The sequence below is a fragment of the Myxocyprinus asiaticus genome, chromosome 21, assembly GCF_019703515.2.
Source record: "Myxocyprinus asiaticus isolate MX2 ecotype Aquarium Trade chromosome 21, UBuf_Myxa_2, whole genome shotgun sequence".
Lineage (NCBI taxonomy): Eukaryota > Metazoa > Chordata > Actinopteri > Cypriniformes > Catostomidae > Myxocyprinus > Myxocyprinus asiaticus.
This window is the reverse complement of record NC_059364.1, coordinates 29,899,686-29,919,304: the sequence shown is the minus strand read 5'-3', so window position 1 is coordinate 29,919,304 and position 19,619 is coordinate 29,899,686. Positions and strand designations below refer to the sequence as shown.

The window sequence follows — 19,619 nt, the reverse complement described above, 5'->3', positions numbered from 1 at the left end:
GTTTGCATTCCCTTAAAATAGTTTACGTTCCCTTGCAATAGTTTTGCGTTCCCTTGCAATAGTTTGCATTCCCTCGCAAAAGTTTGCGTTCCCTCACACAAGTTTTGCGTTCCCTCACAATTGTTTTGCATTCGATCACAATAGTTTTGCGTTCCCTCACAATAGGTTTGCGATCCCTCTAAATAGTTTTTGCGTTCGATCACAATAGTTTTGCATTCCCTCGCAAAAGTTCGCGTTCCCTCACACAAGTTTTGCGTTCCCTCACAATTGTTTTGCATTCGATCACAATAGTTTTGCGTTCCCTCACAAAAGGTTTGCGATCCCTCTAAATAGTTTTTGCGTTCGATCACAATAGTTTTGCATTCCCTTGCAATTGTTTTGCGTTCGATCACAATAGTTTTGCGTTCCCTCGCAATTGTTTTGCGTTCAATCACAATAGTTTTGCGTTCCCTCATAATAATTTTGCGTTCCCTCACAATTGTTTTGCGTTCCTTCACAATAGTTTTGTGTTCCCCCACAATTGTATTGCATTCCCTCACAATAGTTTTGCGTTCCTTCGCAATAGTTTTGCATTCCCTCGCAATTGTTTTTGCGTTCCCTCAAAATATTTTTGCGTTTAATCACAATACGTTTGCGTTCAATCACGATAGGTTTGCGTTACCTCATAACAGTTTTGCGTTCCCTTGCAATAGTTTGCATTCCCTTAAAATAGTTTTGCATTCCCTTGCAATAGTTTGCATTCCCTCGCAATAGTTTGCGTTCCCTAACACAAGTTTTGCGTTCCCTCACAATTGTTTTGCGTTCGATCACAATAGGTTTGCATTCCCTCACAATAGTTTTGTGTTCCCTCACAATAGGTTTGCGATCCCTCGAAATAGTTTTTGCGTTCGATCACAATAGTTTTGCGTTCGATCACAATTGTTTTGCGTTCAATTACAATAGTTTTGCGTTCCCTCATAATAATTTTGCGTTCGATCACAATAGGTCCTTCGCTCACAGTAGTTTTGCATTCTTCTGAATAGTTTTGCGTCACTCACAATTGTTTGCGTTCCCTCACAATTGTTTTGCGTTCAATCACAATAGTTTTGCGTTCCCTCTTAATAGTTTTCTGTTCACTCACAAAAGTTTTGCATTCCCTCACAATTGTTTTGCGTTCGATCACAATAGGTTTGTGTTCCCTCACAATAGGTTTGTGTTCCCTCACAATAGTTTTGCATTCCCTCACAATAGGTTTGCGTTCCCTCCAAAAAAAATTTCCACGCCGCTCTGCTTCGTTCACAAGCTCTGGTTCCTTCACAATAGTTTTGTGTTCCCTCACAATAGTTTGCGTTCCTTCACAATAGTTTTGTGTTCCCTCATAATAGTTTGCGTTCCCTCACAATTGTTTTGCATTCGATCACAATAGGTTTGCGATCCCTCACAATAGTTTTGCGTTCCCTTGCAATAGTTTTGCGTTCCCTCATAATAGTTTTGTGTTCCCTCACAATAGTTTTGTGTTCCCTCACGAGAGTTTTGCATTCCCTCGCAATAGTTTTGCGTTCCCTCACAATAGTTTTGCGTTCCTTCGCAATAGTTTTACGTTCCCTCAAAATATTTTTGCGTTTAATCACAATAGCTTTGTGTTCAATCACAATAGGTTTGCGTTCCCTTGCAATAGTTTGCATTCCCTTAAAATAGTTTACGTTCCCTTGCAATAGTTTTGCGTTCCCTTGCAATAGTTTGCATTCCCTCGCAAAAGTTTGCATTCCCTCACACAAGTTTTGCGTTCCCTCACAATTGTTTTGCATTCGATCACAATAGTTTTGCGTTCCCTCACAATAGGTTTGCAATCCCTCTAAATAGTTTTTGCGTTCGATCACAATAGTTTTGCATTCCCTTGCAATTGTTTTGCGTTCGATCACAATAGTTTTGCGTTCCCTCACAATTGTTTTGCGTTCCTTCACAATAGTTTTGTGTTCCCCCACAATTGTATTGCGTTCAATCACAATAGTTTTGCGTTCCTTCTCAATAGTTTTGCGTTCTCTCACGATAATTTTGCGTTCCCTCACAATTGTTTTGCGTTCGATCACAATAGGTTTTCCTTCACTCACAGTAGTTTTGCATTCCTCTGAATAGTTTTGCATCACTCACAATTGTTTTGCGTTCCCTCACAATTGTTTTGCGTTCAGTCACAATAGTTTTGCGTTCCCTCTTAATAGTTTTCCGTTCACTCACAAAAGTTTTGCATTTCCTCACAATTGTTTTGCGTTCCCTCACAGTAGTTTTGCGTTCCCTCACAATAGTTTTGCGTTCCCTCACAATAGGTTTGCGTTCCCTCGCAGTAGTTTTGCGTTCAATCACAATAGTTTTGCATTCCCTCATAATACTTTTGCATTCCCTCACAGTTGTTTTGCGTTCCCTCACAATTGTTTTGTGTTCCCTTGCAATAGTTTCCGTTCACTCACAATAGTTTTGCATTCCCTCACAATTGTTATGCGTTCGATCACAATTGGTTTGCGTTCAGTCACAATAGTTATGCGTTCCTTCACAATAGGTTGGCGTTCCCTTGCAATAGTTTGCATTCCCTCGCAATAGTTTTGCATCCCCTCTCAATAGGTTTGCGTTCCCTCGTAAGAGTTTTGCGTTCCCTCGCAATTGTTTTTGCGTTCAATCACAATAGTTTTGCGTTCCCTTGCAATTGCTTTGCGTTTGATCACAATAGTTTGCAATCCCTCAAAATAGTTGTGTGTTCCCTCACAATTGTTTTGTGTTCCCTTGCAATAGTTTCCATTCACTCACAATAGTTTTTCGTTCCCTCACAATTGTTATGCGTTCGATCACAATAGGTTTGCGTTCAGTCACAACAATTATGCGTTCCTTCACAATATTTATGCATTCCTTCACAAAAGGTTTGCGTTCCCTTGCAATAGTTTGCGTTCCCCCACAATAGTTTTGCGTTCCCTCACAATACTTTGCGTTCCCTCAAAATAGTTTTGTGTTCACTCACAATTGTTTTGGGTTTGATCACAATAGGTTTGCGTTCAGTCACAATAGTTATGCGTTCCTTCACAATACGTTTGCATTCCCTTGCAATAGTTTGCATTCCCTCACAATAGTTTGCGTTCATTCACAATTGTTTTGCGTTCCCTCTTAATAGTTTTCCGTTCACTCACAAAAGTTTTGCATTCCCTTACAATTGTTTTGTGTTCGATCACAATAGGTTTGCATTCCCTCACAATAGTTTTGCATTCCCTCACAATAGGTTTGCGTTCCCTCACAACAGTTTTGCGTTCGATCACAATAGTTTTGCGTTCCCTTGCAATTGTTTTGCGTTCGATCACAGTAGTTTTGCATTCCCTCATAATAGGTTTACAATCCCTCACAATTGTTTTGCATTCCTTCACAATAGGTTTACAATCCCTCAAAGTAGTTTTGTGTTCCCCCACAATAAGTTTGAATTCCCTTGCAACAGTTTGCATTCCCTCACAATAGTTTTGCGTTCCCTCGCAATAGGTTTGCAATCCCTCAAAGTAGTTTTGTGTTCCCCCACAATAAGTATGAATTCCCTTGCAACAGTTTGCATTCCCTCACAATAGTTTTGCGTTCCCTCGCAATAGGTTTGCAATCCCTCAAAGTAGTTTTGTGTTCCCCCACAATAAGTTTGAATTCCCTTGCAATAGTTTGCATTCCCTCACTATAGTTTTGCGCTCCCTCGCAATAGTTTGCGTTCCCTCAAAATAGTTTTACATGTTTCCATTGATCATGGTATAAATAATGGGGGGTTGTACTTGCTTTTTTTTTTTTATGGTGGGGGGGGGATATCCCCCCCATCCCCCCCGGAATCTACGCCCCTGATTACTCCCTTATCACACATGCATGGATACGGTCAAACAACTGCGACTCTTCTCTCCTAATTATACGCTAAACTCCAAACAGTACAGATTATGCATGGAAACAAAAACAAAGTATCTCAAATTTAATAATACATGTGTAAATATGTAAATATTCAAAGGGGAAATGGTGAATTATGAAATATATAGATTTAAATACTGAATTATGATGATTTCACTAATAGGCCCCTACACATAATTTTGTGACAGACTGAGATAAAGGGTGAAATTGAACTGTTGTGGTGTGGTTGTGTGTAGATCAGAGACGGTGTCTTGTTCCACGTTTCAAAACATTATAAAAATTAATACTGAGAAAGAGACTGGGAAATAAAGTTGCCAAACTTAAACAAACTGTCTGTGGTGTTGATTTAAGACATGATAATTAATGTCAAAAGTCCTCTGAAATTTTACCTGAAATGCTTTTTTCCCTCCTTGATTTGTGAAAGCAAAATGCAGACAATAGTCACAGCAATCTTTGTGATTTATACAAACAAATTTTTACTACAGTTGTTATTTTATCCTTACTGTATACACATGGATTGGCTGACAATAAAAACTCTCTTGATTTAAATAAAAAATAAAATGAAAGCTAATCCCATCACATATCTTATTATTATTATACAAATGGTGAAATTAAGCATTTCTTTGTTCAGTTTTCTCCAGTTAGCTCACAAGCTAGCCAATGTGCCTGTAGTGGGCGTGTCTTGTAGTGGGCCTGTTGTGTCGTGGGTGTGTCATGTAGTAGTCTTGCAGGATGCAGGCAGACCCTTTTTGATGCAGCAGGATATGTTTGGTTTGCGTGCCCTCTTTATATTTTTTTATTTTTTATTTCAGGTGTCTTGATTAACAGGAAAACGGATTTTACACTGTTATTAAGGATACAAGTTGTATTATTATTTACAACTGACATATTCAAATGACTGTATTACACTACAGGAATGTTAACTAAATTGTGTATGATATGACTTGTAAGGTAACTAAATATTTTAGCATTAATGAATGTATGATGAATGTACAAGATGTCTCTCTTTCTCCACCATAAAAAAACAACAGTGAATTGCTTATTGTGCTGTATATATATAAACAGTAAAATACTGCAGAGTGCATCTGTACTTCACATACAGTATCCCATAATGCATTGTTTAATACTGTAAAATACTGTAAAACTAAATTACAGTACTTTTTGCTTCGAAATTCTCCTGTAAATTTACAGAAATTTCTTACAGTGTTGCCTCAAACCTAACAGACTTGGACTAAAAGCCACAAAACTCCCGTTTTGATTGCATGGGGTCTTTAAATACAGTAAACCTTATGAATTTAGAAGGGAATGATGCTCAGATGTCTCACTCTTTATCTCTTTCCTGCAGTGCACTGAGTCAGTGCAGTGTGGAAGTGTACAAGCGTGTGGGTTCACTGTACTCTGAGATGAGTGTGCATGAACGCTCCTTAGACTTCCTCATAGACCTCCTGTACAAAGACCTGCTAGACGAAACTGTCAATGTGGAGCCTCTTACCAAAGCTATTAAATACTATCAGGTATAGTAAACATATTGTACTGCAGTTTTGTTATTGACATTTATTCCACTGTGACGATAAAGCAATTGCCGTATTACCAACTATGATTACATCACAGACAGGAGATATTACAATAATGATTTAATATCATTAACAATATCATTGTCTCTTTGTTGCAGCACCTTTACAGTATTCATCTTGCTGATCAGCCTGAGGACTGTACCATGCAGCTAGCTGACCACATCAAAGTAATAAACACATCTAGACTCACACATCCAGTACACACATTCACACAAACATCCTAAATGCATCTACATATTTCTCTATAGTTTACCCAGAGTGCTCTTGACTGTATGGCGGTGGAGGTGGGACGTCTGAGGGCCTTTTTACAGGCAGGACAGGACGAGGAAGGGTTTTGTGTGCTGCTGAAGGATCTGGACACTTCCTGTAGTGACATACGACAGTTCTGCAAGAAGATCCGTCGGCGCATGCCAGGCACAGATGCACCGGGCATCCCAGCTGCCCTCAGCTTTGGCCCACAGGTGCTGTGTATCCAGATCTCACTTATTTAGTATAATCTACACACTAAATCTTACACACACCTTTAATAAATAAGTGTTCCATTTTTCTTACAAATATTTGATATGCTGCCTTGTGTTTAGGTGTGTGAGACCCTGGCAGAGAGCAGAAGGCAGCTGGCCTGGGTGAATGCTGTACTCCAGGAAGTGGCAGCAGCAGCAGCTCAGCTTGTCGCACCTCTCAGTGAACTAGAGGGTCTTCCTGCCCTCAAACTGGAGGACATGGCCTTTAAAGCAGCTGAACAGGTATCACATGAAAACATGTCCACATTTAACCCCTATATGAAAAGAAAAAATATATTTGATATATTATATGACAGTTCCTACGGAATGCATCCAGATGTTTCAATTTAGAATTTTCACATTCCTATCATTGTCAATGGTGATTCTCATTACTGTAATAAAGTACTGTTTTTTTTACAGCATGATTTTTTTAAATTGATTTATTTTTAAATCAAAATAAATTAAAAGTAGTACAAAAATACTATAATGATATGTAAATAGAATTTCAATAATATTTATAATTCCCCCCCCCCCCGTATTACAGTATTTTAAATGACTTTTTTTTAGTATTACGTAATTAAAAATTGGGGATGGGGTGCTTAATTATCATGGCAATAATATCAAAATGCAAAAAAAATTTAATGGTCCTAAAATAATAATAAATATAAATAATAATAAAAAAATAATATACATAAATATAATAAAAGTATAATATATAATATAAAAAAATTAAATAAATATATATCTTAATTCTTCCTTTTTGTTTTGGGGTGAGATATGACCCAGACCTGTTCTTGATGACCCCCTTAGATTATGTAACGTGGGTGAATTTTGTGTTACATGATGGTATAATGCAATTGCATGTATCATCTCTTGTTCAGATCTATGGGTCACAGGGCATAAACCCTCAAGAGTGTCTGCGTCAATCATGCAGTGTAGTTATAGCAACCATGAACAAGATGGCTACTGCTATGCAGGAAGGAGAATATGACTCTGAGAGACCACACAATGGGGTAAGAAGGGCTCTTTCACTTAATACCTGTATAGCACTATGACTATGAATATTTGTTTATGTATCCATGGATGTGTGTATGTGTTGTTGTAGATATCTCCTGTGGAAGTCCGAGCAGCTGCGTTAAGGGCAGAGATCACTGATGCTGAAGGACTCGGCCTCAAACTTGAGGACAGAGAAACTGTCATTAAAGAGCTTAAGAAATCTCTAAAAATAAAGGTATAAACACTTACTTTAGACATGCTAAAATGCATGTGATGGAATAAACAACACTTTATGTGAAATCACATGAAATATTGTTGATTTACAATTACGCTTATGTCACACAATATGAAATATGGTTCTGCTTTAATGATCTCAGGTTTTTGCAGTATTCTTGACTATATCACTTGATCTATGTAGAGATCATCGAAGGAGTGTGTGAAATGTTCTTGTCTCTAGGGAGAGGAACTAAGTGAGGCCAATGTGCGTCTCAGTCTGCTGGAGAAAAAGCTGGACAGTGCTTCTAAAGATGCAGATGAGCGAGTGGAGAAGATCCAGACCATCCTGGATGAGACACATTCACTCCTGAAAAAGAAGGAAAAGTAAGAGAGGACAGAGGGGTTTATATTTTGTCTAGCAGCTTGCAGTTCTCGACTGGTTACCCACTGAAGCTAAGCAGGGTTGAGTTTGGTCAGTACCTGTATGGGAAACTTCCAGGTGCATTCCAATCAACCGATAGTGGCCTGTGAAGTGAACTTCATACTGTATTCATCCATCTTAAGGGAGATTTCAATTCTGAAAGGAGAGTAACTGTTGATTTGGAAGGGCACTCTGAACAGCATAGAGTATAAGTGTACATCAATACATCACTTCACAGGAAGTGGAAAGGAAAATGTCCTCACCAGTCATTGCGATCCATCAAAGTAATGACATAGTGTGGTTAAAATAAATGATAAAATAAACAAAAGGGGTTTGAGACACTGCCGTTTTAATTAAGCCTAAAGGCGGTCGCACACCGGACGAGAAACACCAGTAGGACACAGCAGAGGTATCAAACACAGAGCACGTCGATGCGGTTCAGTTGGTAGACAGTACACACAAAAGTTACCAAGGTTTTTCCCTTTAACAATGAACAAAGTGACGTTGATGAGTTTGCAAGTTAGTGTATGAAACTGGTGTAACAGCAAATGAACTATTAGAAATGGCTACATTAATTATGCAGTTATGCAGCTGGAAGAGGTGTTAGTCAGTCCAGCCCAGGGTATTCACCATATGGTCTATGTGGGACCTAATCCCCAATATAGTGCAGGGATACTTTGTCCCTTTGGATGAGATGTTAAACCAAAGTTTTGACTCTTTGTGTTGTTACAAATCCCAGGGTGCTTCTTGAAAAGAGAGGGGTGTAACCCTAGTTACCCACTCTATCACCATTGCCTCCTAAAGGCTAAAGATAAACTTTCTTTATCAGCCCAGTTTGCGAGGACTGTCTGCGTGCAGCCCAGTTTTTGTAGCCTTGTATATCTGTACGCATCTGTGTGCATCGTCTGCACGTACACCTGGAGTGGACCGTACTAAAGATGATCACAAAGCAGTCATATTGCGTCAAAAGGGTATACTTTGAAAGGCTAGAAAAGGGTGCTGTAAGTCTTTTTTTTTTTTTAATTGTGTTGTTGTTTAGAAAACCCTTGTCTTTGATTGTTAGGGAATTTGAAGAGACAATGGATGCTCTCCAAGCTGACATAGACCAACTAGAGGCAGAGAAGGTAGAGCTGAAGCAGAGAATCAACAGTCAGTCAAAGATGACCATTGAGGGGCTGGGAGGAAGTCCCGCCTCTGGCATCGCATCCATTGTGACGTGTGGAATCACTTCTGGTAAGAGACAGTTAAGGGAAACAAAATTAAACTGTATTTAATTAAACTCAAAGTTAAGTGTTGAACTCTAAAATGTCTCCATTTGTTTACGTCTTCAATTTAAACTATTTAATATGTTTTCCCTTGTTTGTATCCCTTTTAGAAGAGCAAAAAGGTAAATTTGTTGTCAGCGACTGACATTTAAATATCATCTGTTTCCTCTCTCCTTCTCTCTGCTTACTTCTTCTTGTCCCTTCTGGCACCCATTGTTTACTTTGCATGACCCATGTGTGCATGCATGTTATCTTTGCATATATTACAGTATACCTTTATATATTTAGTGTGTGCTTTACACAGATTTTATGTCATGTTTGCTTTTCTCATATCACTTTCTTATATACTTTTGAAACCAAATGCTATTTTGAAATATCAATGATTGCAGCTGTTTTATTATGACACCCATTAAGTGGATTGTTCTGAAATTCTGGAATGGGTTTTGAACTGTGCGTGCACCTAGGAGAAGCCATTTGTTATTTGTTCTTACCCTTTTATATGCTTATTTAATTTTTTGATCTTTCTTAAAATTCTAGAGAAACATTATTGTATCTGCAGACTGGAGTTGTATCTGTCTTTTTATATGTACAAAATGCATTCTGTGTGTGTGTGTGTGTGTGTGTGTGTGTGTAAAGGTGTGTGTGCAGCTGCAGGAGTGCCAGTAATAGACTCTCCACTCCTGACTCAGCAGATTGAAGCTCAGAGACTCAGTATAAAGCATCTGAAGAATGAGAACAACAGGCTGAAGGTCTCTCCTTTACACTTACATAGACAAAGGCACAGATCCACCATGCAGGCTCTAAGAATTTATTCTCGTGTGTGTGTGTGTGTGAACTGCAGGCAGAAAAGATGTGTGCTCAGCTGGCATCTCTCCCTCCACTGAATGTGCCAAAGTTGGGCTGGCGAGAGGGCTGCAGGCCTGAGGTCTTGTCTAGTGCCCTCTACCGCAAAACAGACCAATTGCTAGATACTCTGCTCCAGATGAGTGCCAATGTTAAAGTGGTGGACATCACAGGAAAATCTCCAGGTCTGTTATAAATAGACAGAAACAAATACTAATTTCTCTGCAATTGTGTTATTGAGTATTTGTATTGATGTTTTTGTTTTCAGTGAGCCCCAGTGCCCAACTATTAGAGCAAACAGCAAGACTGCAGTCACTCAGTGACACTCTTGATAGGCTAAAGGTAAAACAAGAACTCTACCCTGCTCTTTCTTAAAGGAATAGTTCACCCAAAAATGAAAATTCTCTTATTATTTACTTACCCACATGTTGTTCCAAATCTGTATTGCATAAATCTGCTATTGTGTCCATTGAACACAAAAAAAGGAATTTTTGAAGAATCTTCAAATAGATTTTTTCCATGGGCTGTCAAGCTTCAAAAAGATATATATATTTTTACAATAGAAGTAGTACATATGACTCTATATTCACATTATTCCTGGTCTTCTGAAGCCATACAATAGCTTTGTGTAAGGAACAGACTGAAATTTAAGTTATGACTCACTCATGCATTCAATTCTGGTGACTTTGGGAGCAGCATTTTTACATATTCATGAGTACCGTTGTGTAGTATTAACAGATGGGCTAAGCATCTCTAAAAGACTAACAAGACAACACTAGTTGAAGTTTCTTAAAATTGATGTACAGTGATGGAAACAGATGGCAATACTATGGTATTTTAATGTACACCATGGTGTTTATATGGTAACTCCAATGTAGCCTACATTTCCAAAAAAAAAAAAAAAATTGCAATGATACTATTTTGGTACTTTAAAGAGCCCATATTATGCTCATTTACAGGTTCATAATTTTATTTTGGGGGTCTACTAGAATAGGTTTACATGCTTTAATGTTAAAAAACATTATTTTCTCATACTGTACACTGCTGCAGCACCTCTTTTCACCCTCTGTCTGAAACGCTCTTTTGTAGCTCCTGTCTCTTTAAAGCCCCCCTTTCTGAAAAGCCCAGTCTGCTCTGATTGGTCAGCTGGCCCAGTCTGTTGAGCGTGTGTCGGAAATGTAACGCCCCTTACCATAACCGAGTTTCAGCTCCTGAGGCTTCCTGAGCAGCGCATTCCTAAAGTGGGCATTATGCAAATGTGTTACATAGTGACATCGCTATGTCACGGAAGTAATGACAGGACTGCAAACCAGGCCTTTCAGGCAGTCCAGGAGCAGTGTTTTCTGTAGGAGAGAGTAACTTCCTTTGGCGTGGACTTTGTGCTTTGTAACTTTGCAGACCTTTTACATGCACAAACAGCTATATTACACACTACAGGAAAGTTAGAATCCCAAAAAGCATAATATGGCTTCTTTAAAGCTGAAGTGTGTAATTTCCGGGACACTAGCGCCACCAAATGGAATTGCAATATATATATATATATATATATATATATATATATATATATATATATATATATATATATATATATATATATTTATTTATTTTTTTTTTAATTTTTTTTTCAAAACCGCTTTCTGAATACGCCCCTCATCAGCAGTTGATCAAACAAAGAAACAGACCCACCCCCAACTCACGCCATTCCATTGGTTAAGTAATGTTGTTGGGGCTATGTATGGACTATTTTTATGGTACTTTTATTGTGTTTTATTCTTTTCATTTTTAGAGCTTTACAACCCTTAGAAAAATTGTACATTCACTGAGCACTTTATTAGGAACATGAATAAAGTGCCCGACACGGTTTTCTGCTGTTGTAGCCCATCCGCCTCAAGGTTCAACATGTTGTGCATTCTGAGTTACCGTAGTCTCTCTGTTAGCTCGAACCAGTCTGGCCATTCTCCGTTGACCTCTCTCATCAACAAGGCATTTTTGTCCACAGAACTGCTACTCCCTGGTTGTTTTTTGTTTTTGGCACCATTCTTGAGTAAACTCTAGAGACTGTTGTGTGTGAAAATCCCAGGAGATCAGCAGTTACAGAAATACTCAAACCAGCCCATCTGGCACAAACAATCATGCCACGGTTGAAATCACTGAGATCACATTTTTTCCCCCATTCTGATGGTTGATGTGAAAATTAACTGAATCTCCTGACCCTTATCTGCATGATTTTATACATTGCACTGTTGCCACATGATTGGCTGATTAGATAATCACATGAATAAGTAGGTGTACAGGTGTTTCTAATAAAGTGCCCAGTGAGTGTATGTTAAGATTCCTTAAAAATACATTTTGTGTTCAGTGGAAACAGTAACAAAATACAGGTATAGAACGACATGAGGGTGAGTAAATGGTGACAGAATTTTTCAAAGTTTTGGGTGAATTATTTCTTTTAAAGGGATAGTTCACCCAAAAATGAAAATTCTCTCATCATTTACTTACCCTCATGCCATCCCAGACTTCCTTTCTTCAGCAGAACACATTTGAAGAAAAATAGAAAAATATCTCAGCTCAGTAGGTCCTTATAATAGAAGTGGATGGTAACAGACAGTCAGCATTAACTTCATCCAGACTCCAGTGGTTAAATGAACTTACATTATATGGACCTACTGAGGGGAGATATCTTTCTATTTTTCTTCAAATGTGGTCTGCTAAGTCATATACAGTACATCTGGGATGGCATTAGGGTGAGTAAATGGTGAGACGATTTTCATTTTGGGGTGAACTATACCTTTAAGAAATTTTCTCTCTTTCTTTTAAGGATGAGGTAGCTGAACATGTAGTGACTCATAGGCCTGGTGCACAAGTCTCATCTGACTTTGCCACTTTTCCCTGCACTTCATTTGTGAAGGTACAACAAATATTAAAATCTTTTCAAAACTGACTCTATACATACTTTTTTGAGTTCTAGATCTGTTGAGCATCTCTCGTTCTGTCTCTTTCTGCTCTCAGGCAAAGGAAGAGAAGAAAAGAGATGCTGTGTTTGTCGGGCGTGTGATGATGCCTTGTCCCCGAGGGCAGGAACAGGTGCATCGCCTGGTACTCTCACAGCCTCAGCTCCAGAGAATTCATTGCCTCCTCCAGGCTTAAAATCTGCTTTTCATGATACTAGCCCCTGTCGCCTCTTTCCAAAAACAAAACCTGCTCATTCCAATTCCATCCCAAATAAGACAATAATTGAAACAACAGGCTCAGTCTAAACTGATCAGTTCAGATAAGTAGTGTTCCAATAAAAGGTCCTGGCTTTATCCGTACCTTCGAACAATGAATAATTTATGAGTAATGGAGAATTTATCTGTGACAGTTTTTTTTTTAATAATGTTTCAGACAAGGAACAACACACTTTATTGGGTAAAGGACACACAATGTCATCAGTTAATGAAAGCTGCAGATTCAGACACCTGGTAACCTTTTGGTATGATTATATCGAGCACACCAACATTTTGAAAAACTATTAAAAAAAGGCAACAAATTTGAAACATGAGATATGCTAAAGAACATGGCATGAAGTGGATGATTCTGCATGACCTCTGCTGCTTTCTACCTTTATCTATTCAGTCCCTTTCTTCCCTTTGAATGTCCATTGATCCATGTTTAGCTTGCTGGATTAGAATTCAAACTGTATGTGTCTATAATTGACTACTTATTAATCAGGTATTTCAGATATAAAGGCCGCTACCAAACCTTTGATTCTATCATTTCATATACAGGGGTATATTCAGAACATTTTGAAAGGGGAGGCCAAGGGAGGTAAATCCTTAATAAATTTCTTCAATAATTTGCGATTGTGCATAAATTTAATGATTTGATTTAAGACTGGTACATTTCCCTCTTCAAAACATCATAAGGGACATCTTGGCACATCATTCTTCCTACACTCAAACAGTGCAAAATAGTTACCTGGGTATCAGAAAGACTGTAAAGAAAACTTATTCTCTTATTCACTGTTCATATATAATCAATCAAGGATTTAACAGCTCAGTGTGCTTGAATGTGATGCTTGAATGTGCAATGCCAATGTGCTTTTGTTTACTTGCAGTAAAGAAAATACAAATGTCCTTTCTGGCTGAAGGTTCAGATTTAGTGCCAAGCAAGGGAGAAGAAACAAACATCAAGCCAATGTTGCTGTAAGTTAAGGGGATAGACAGGGAGAGGAGGACATTATGAGATGATATTTAAAAACCTTTTACCTGTTGAATATTTGCTCAAAGGACTGTCAGTATTCAAAGTGGACTCAAGTTTGCAATGGTATGCTTTGTTACTGTTGTCTATTGTAATCTATTAACTGTATAAAATGTGTACTGTTGCCTACAGTATTGTTGAATGTGTTGGCATATTACACATAATGTGACTCAAATAATTCATTTAAAAAATAAATAATAAATAATTATACTATTAAAAAAATAATGTACATTGTTTGAATTGGTTAGTTGCTGTTTATTGTGATTCAGAAAGACAGTCCTGTGTAAAAGGCACAGAAACATTTTGTAAAGTAACGTTTTAAAAAATAATGGCATGAATAATTTTCATTTGTCAATTGACTTCATTCAAAGTGCAGTAAACATAAAACGAAATCAATATTTGGTGTGACCAACCTTTGCATTTAAAACTACACCAATTCTCTTAGGTACACTTGCACACAGTTTTTCAAGTCTGTTGGCAGGTAGGTTGTTCCAAGCATCTTGAAGAACCTGCCACAGTTTTACATATCAAGGCTGTCGCAATTGCTTTTGTCCCTTCATGTAATCCCAGACTGATTCAATAGCTGCTTTTCCACCATCGGGCTAGTGCGAGCCAGGGCTATCAACTGGTCAGCCGGGGCCAATAGCCCCGGACCTCAAGCCGCAGACCAAAATCGATCCAGCACCCTTAATATGCTGCCCTAGTGCCAACTTCACCCCCCACCCATTTCACAAGCAAGAAGGAAACTCAAGGTGAGGTATCAGACTCTGGAGACTAGCGAAATGAACAAAGATTTTTACTGTGACAGCAAATGTTTTAAATTTTCCCGAACCTGCGCTCGTTGTGTGCTGGATACTCAACTTGGCAAGTTCGGCGACAATATACTTAATCACATCTTCATTTCGCCAGACACCGTAAATCCGACGTTGCACATTTTTATCAGCCCAAATATTCAGAAGAGACCCAATTTTGCCTACTGGCCAGTACTGATGATTCTCCTGTCTCCGTTGGTCTGCTGAGATAAGCTTATAGCTAAATGTGAAAAATTGGGTAATGAGTATTTCGAAACCTCTGATCTGACTCAGCGAACCTCCACCTTTGACACTGACCACACCTCAATCCCCAGTTAGCCTTCTTTGGCCCAAGGGTAATAGGGTGCTTGGCCGTTGGCCCCGAGGATGAACGATGAAGCCCCAGAAGTGACAGTGGGAACACAACTGGCCCTGGCACTCACTAGCAAGCCTTCATTTGGCCTGATAGTGGAAACGCAGCTATTGATGTTGAGATCCGTTCTGTAGGGGCCATACCATCTGATGCGGAACTCCTTGTTTTCCTTTTATTCAATTTGCAATAGAAATATAAAAATCTTAAATTTATATTTCGTATTGAAACACTAAAGGAGAAGATATAAAATAACCATCTTAAAACAAACGTTTTTGTGAAACATCTTATGTGCCTAAGTACACAGTTCAAGTACAAAGCCACTACCATCGACACTCCTCAGAGGTCCAAAGGTGCATCTGGAAAGCACTTGCACAGATGAAACTGAAATGGAAAGTATTTGCATTGAGTTCATAGCCAGCAATGAATGACCTTATGGGAACAGTTTGCTGAAGAGCCATAAAACTGGTGATAGCTCAAACTATTTTGAATAAATGTGCACTCTTTTTGTTGGTCTTCTTACAAAAGAGTTTTGTTTACCATAGTAGAAAGGCACACAGCTCTGCATTACTCTATTGGAACTGGAAGATCATGGTCTACTTGACATTATCTGACTTCATGCCAAGTGCAGTTATATGAATCACCTTAACAGCTACAACTTTCTGAGAGATTGTCTTTTTTAAATTCATGGCAGATTGGCTTTATTGACTCAATGATTCTGCGTTATAAGGATACCACAAAATTATTGGATGATAACAACAGAGCTCTCAACAGCAATGACACCAGTAGTGTAGGTAAAATCCCAGATATCATGAGATGGATCACTATTGCTGTTGGGCTTCCTGGCATCGGCTTTTCTATATACCTCATGGGAATGCAGGCGAAGAATGACAAGGCTGCTCCAGTCTACCTCATCAGTCTGCTTGCATTTGACATCTTCAACATTTCATCAGCGGATCCTCCTGCTACTGAGCAAATATTTTACTTTGGTATCATTTCCAACATCGTGTTCATGGTCTGCATTGCTCAGGAGTGATATCTCTTGGTAACTTGCCAGCAGTATAACGCCTGTTGCATGAAACTCATGCAGTCAACCATGATTTCACTGGCTGTGTGGGCAGCTCCATTTGCAATACTTTTTCTGGCTTTCCAAGGATACTATCTCTTATTCTCCATAGCTCTTCTATTTCCACTACCCCTGCTAGTGTATTTCTTTTTAGATTCTTTTAGAGCCTTATGGTGTACAAAAAAAACCCAGTACCTGTAATTAACAGAAACAAGATTTTGGGTATGCAGGCTGCCATCTTGAATAATTACAGTATTCTTTACTTGCCATTTGTCCTTAAAACACTACTAAATGCATGGTCTCTAAGCTCCTACGTATACTACCTAGAACTTGTTGCTGATCTGCTCTTGTATCTTGGCCCCCTTGTAGACCCATTCCTCTCAATCTTTCTTACAAATGGAGTCAGTGACATGACGCCAGAGAAAGGGCAGACATGTGAGAGACAGCTCTGCATACTTTGCTAATTGTTTAAATTATTTTCAAGATATAATCCGGTGAAATTCGATACACCCAGTTACACATTTACTGTTTGAGGTAAACATGGCAAAGAATTAAAAATCCTCAGGCTCTGGAGACATTAAAAGACACGGGTTCAAGATGAAAGCCCAGACAGGCCTGTGGAACGGGGACTCGATTTGGATGGCGCGGTGGGAGAACAAATCCAGCGTCAACTGTCCAACATGTTGGTGATGTTGACGAAGGTACTTGCGGACTTGGAGGATCTCGCTGTAATACATCGATCGATTACGGGGATGGAAAAAAAAATTCTCTGAGCTAGTCACAAGAGTGACAGATGTTGAAAAACGAATTGATTATTTGGAGGCATCAGAGAGGGAATTAGCCGCTAATCCGCCTGCGACCAAAGTTGATTTGGAATGCGTTCTTGAAAAGCTTGAAGATCTTGAGAATAGAAGCCGCAGGAATAACATTCGAATTGTTGGAATTCCTGTGCATGAAGAGGGCAGAGATATGGTGAAATTCCTCGACATAACAGGCCACAAGCTGGAAATTGAGCAAGCTCACAGAGTCCCAGCTCACAGATCTGCTGAGGGAGAAAGGTCCCGATCGATTCTGGCCAAATTTTTGAGATCATCCGATAAAGATTTCGTGTTGCGCCAGGCGAGGAGCGAAGGAAATCTTTCTTGGAAGAATTACAATATTTTCTTGTTCCCGGACTTTGCGAACTCGACAAGAGAGAAACGCGATCGGTTTAAGGAATGCAAGAGACTCTTACATCACTGGAAGATCACTTTTGCTCTGATGTTTCCAGCCAGACTGAGAATAAACACCAAGGATGGCAGCAAAGTATTTACATGTCCCAATCAGGCAATGTCTTTTATTGAAACAATGGGTGAGTAACCATTGGGTGTTTTTCTTGTGAGTGGATTGACTCACTGTACATGCTCTGGGTTTTGGAGGAAGCTGGGCGCCATTTTTGTTTCTTTTTGCATTGGCTCCACCGAGCGGCTGGAGTTTGTTTTATTTTGTGGATTAACACTTTTCCTTAAAGAAACTTTTGCATTGACGGAAGATCACTTTTACAGTGAAGTTCCCGGGCAGATTGAGAATAGACACTACAGATAACCGCAACAAATCGACATGCTCACACAAAAGATGTCTTTTATAAAGTTTGCGGACTGTGTAAATCATGGGATATACTTTTATGAGGCCTCCGAGTGAATTGACTGTTGACCATCCGAGGAACCGGGATGCGTGTTCCGTTTCCTGTTGTGCTGGTCCCACCTAGTGGTTGGAGCTTGTTTTGTTAAATAACATTACTTCGGGACAGTTATGGATGAATCTGTCAGTTCCTTGTGCTTATGCCTCCTGCTGGCTGGAGTATGATTTGTGGAGAATTTTCGTGGGACATTGGAATGATTATGTCATCTGCTGCACTCATCAGCTGGCTCACTGAAGATTCATTTGTCTGACCGAGGAAACTGAACGGCTTTATATCGGCTGGAATTTGTTTTGTGAAGGAACACACCTTTGAGACAGTTCTGTGAATGAGTCTACAAGTTCTTTGTGTTTATTCTGCCTATTGGCTGGGGTTTGTTTTACAAAATATTTGATGTTATGTAATTTTGCCTTACAAATTTGTGAGGCAAAATTGAGCAATCCGATGGCAAAGTTGTCACGGGGGCTCTCGTAGACGTACATGAACTCTTTGAGTTTAAAGGGATGGACGCCGGTTGGCGCTTTCGTGCGTGGGGTTAATAAACACGTTTTTCTTTTTTCTGTTTGTTTTGTTCGGGGGGAAGTTCAGGGTTTTATTGTTGCATTAATGTTGAAATGTGGTCTTCATAATTTTGTCTTTGGCACACAATTAATTTTTTCTATTATATCAAAATGTCAAATGTTAATATAAGTGTACTATCTCTCTCCACATGGAATGTGAATGGGTTGGGGCACCCCATAAAAAGAAGGAAGGTTACTTCTTTTCTTAAATGTAAGAAAAATGATATAGTGTTTCTTCAAGAAATGCATCTTTCCCCACAGGAAGCTGAAAAATTTGGGAATATACGGGGTGGACATGTTTTCTTTAGTGTTGGCTCAAGTAAGAGCAAGGGAGTCATTATATTGGTAAATAAACATTTACAATTCAAATGTCTCAAACAGTTTAATGATAAAATAGGAAGAGTCATTATTGTTTTAGCAGAAATTCAGGGGCAAAGTCTGATTTTGGCTAATATTTACGCACCTAACGCTGATGATCAGGGCTTTTTTATAGATCTTGAAGGGATGCTGCAAGCCGCTGGCACCACTCATGATATAATTTTATTATGTCAGTAATCTATTGATGGACTCAATCCTTGATCATAGTGAAGCAAAAGTGTGTAAGCCCCCTAGAGCAACATTGACGCTTCACAGGATGTGTAAAAATCTTGGTCTTACAAATATTTGAAGACTTTTGAACCCATCTGGTAGAGACTATACATTTTTTTCATAAGTCCATAAGATTTATTCTAGAATAGATTTTTTTTTTTATACCCAAATCCCTCATTTCATCTGTTGTTGATTGCTCAATTGGAAACATTTTAGTCTCAGATCACACCCTGGTGAGTTTAGAGGTGTTGCCACATATAGAGAAAAAGAAATCATATAGTTGGCGCCTTAATGTATCCCTCTTGCAAAATCCTGATTTCCAACAAATGTTAAAGACTGAAATCAATATTTATATGGAGACCAACTGGTCCTCAGTGTCCTCTGTGGGTGTGGCCTGTACAAACAAATGGATTAATTTCAGATTATTTTACTCTGGATAGAGGCACTCGGCAGGGTTGCCCTCTTTCCCCATTATTGTTCTGTCTTGCCCTGGAACCATTAGCAGCCGCGATAAGAAAGGAGGATGATTTTCCAGGGGTGATTGCGGGAGGTGTGGCGCATAAGCTTCTGCTTTACGCAGATGATATTTTATTATTTGTATCTGACCCCACTAGATCTATG

At 39.0% G+C, this 19,619-nt stretch overlaps 1 protein-coding gene across 7 annotated transcripts in view; it reads left to right on the top strand.

The window, feature by feature from the left end:
- LOC127412325 (dynactin subunit 1-like) overlaps window positions 1-14,186 on the top strand; it is a 52,239-nt gene extending 38,053 nt beyond the window's left edge. For 2 of the 7 annotated variants that reach the window (XM_051648580.1, XM_051648577.1), the window contains 14 exons: window positions 5,237-5,405; window positions 5,564-5,632; window positions 5,714-5,926; window positions 6,047-6,208; window positions 6,847-6,978; window positions 7,071-7,196; window positions 7,419-7,561; window positions 8,662-8,831; window positions 8,974-8,985; window positions 9,500-9,612; window positions 9,705-9,891; window positions 9,975-10,048; window positions 12,525-12,614; window positions 12,716-14,186. In XM_051648580.1, coding sequence (XP_051504540.1) covers window positions 5,237-5,405; window positions 5,564-5,632; window positions 5,714-5,926; window positions 6,047-6,208; window positions 6,847-6,978; window positions 7,071-7,196; window positions 7,419-7,561; window positions 8,662-8,831; window positions 8,974-8,985; window positions 9,500-9,612; window positions 9,705-9,891; window positions 9,975-10,048; window positions 12,525-12,614; window positions 12,716-12,853 — 1,798 coding nt within the window. In that variant the 3' untranslated portion in view covers window positions 12,854-14,186. Of the gene's footprint in view, window positions 1-5,236; window positions 5,406-5,563; window positions 5,633-5,713; window positions 5,927-6,046; window positions 6,209-6,846; window positions 6,979-7,070; window positions 7,197-7,418; window positions 7,562-8,661; window positions 8,832-8,973; window positions 8,986-9,132; window positions 9,613-9,704; window positions 9,892-9,974; window positions 10,049-12,524; window positions 12,615-12,715 lie in introns of those variants that run through there. The other 5 variants (XM_051648579.1, XM_051648581.1, XM_051648578.1 and 2 more) reach the window with 5 other exon arrangements.
- The last annotated feature ends 5,433 nt before the right edge of the window (window positions 14,187-19,619 follow it).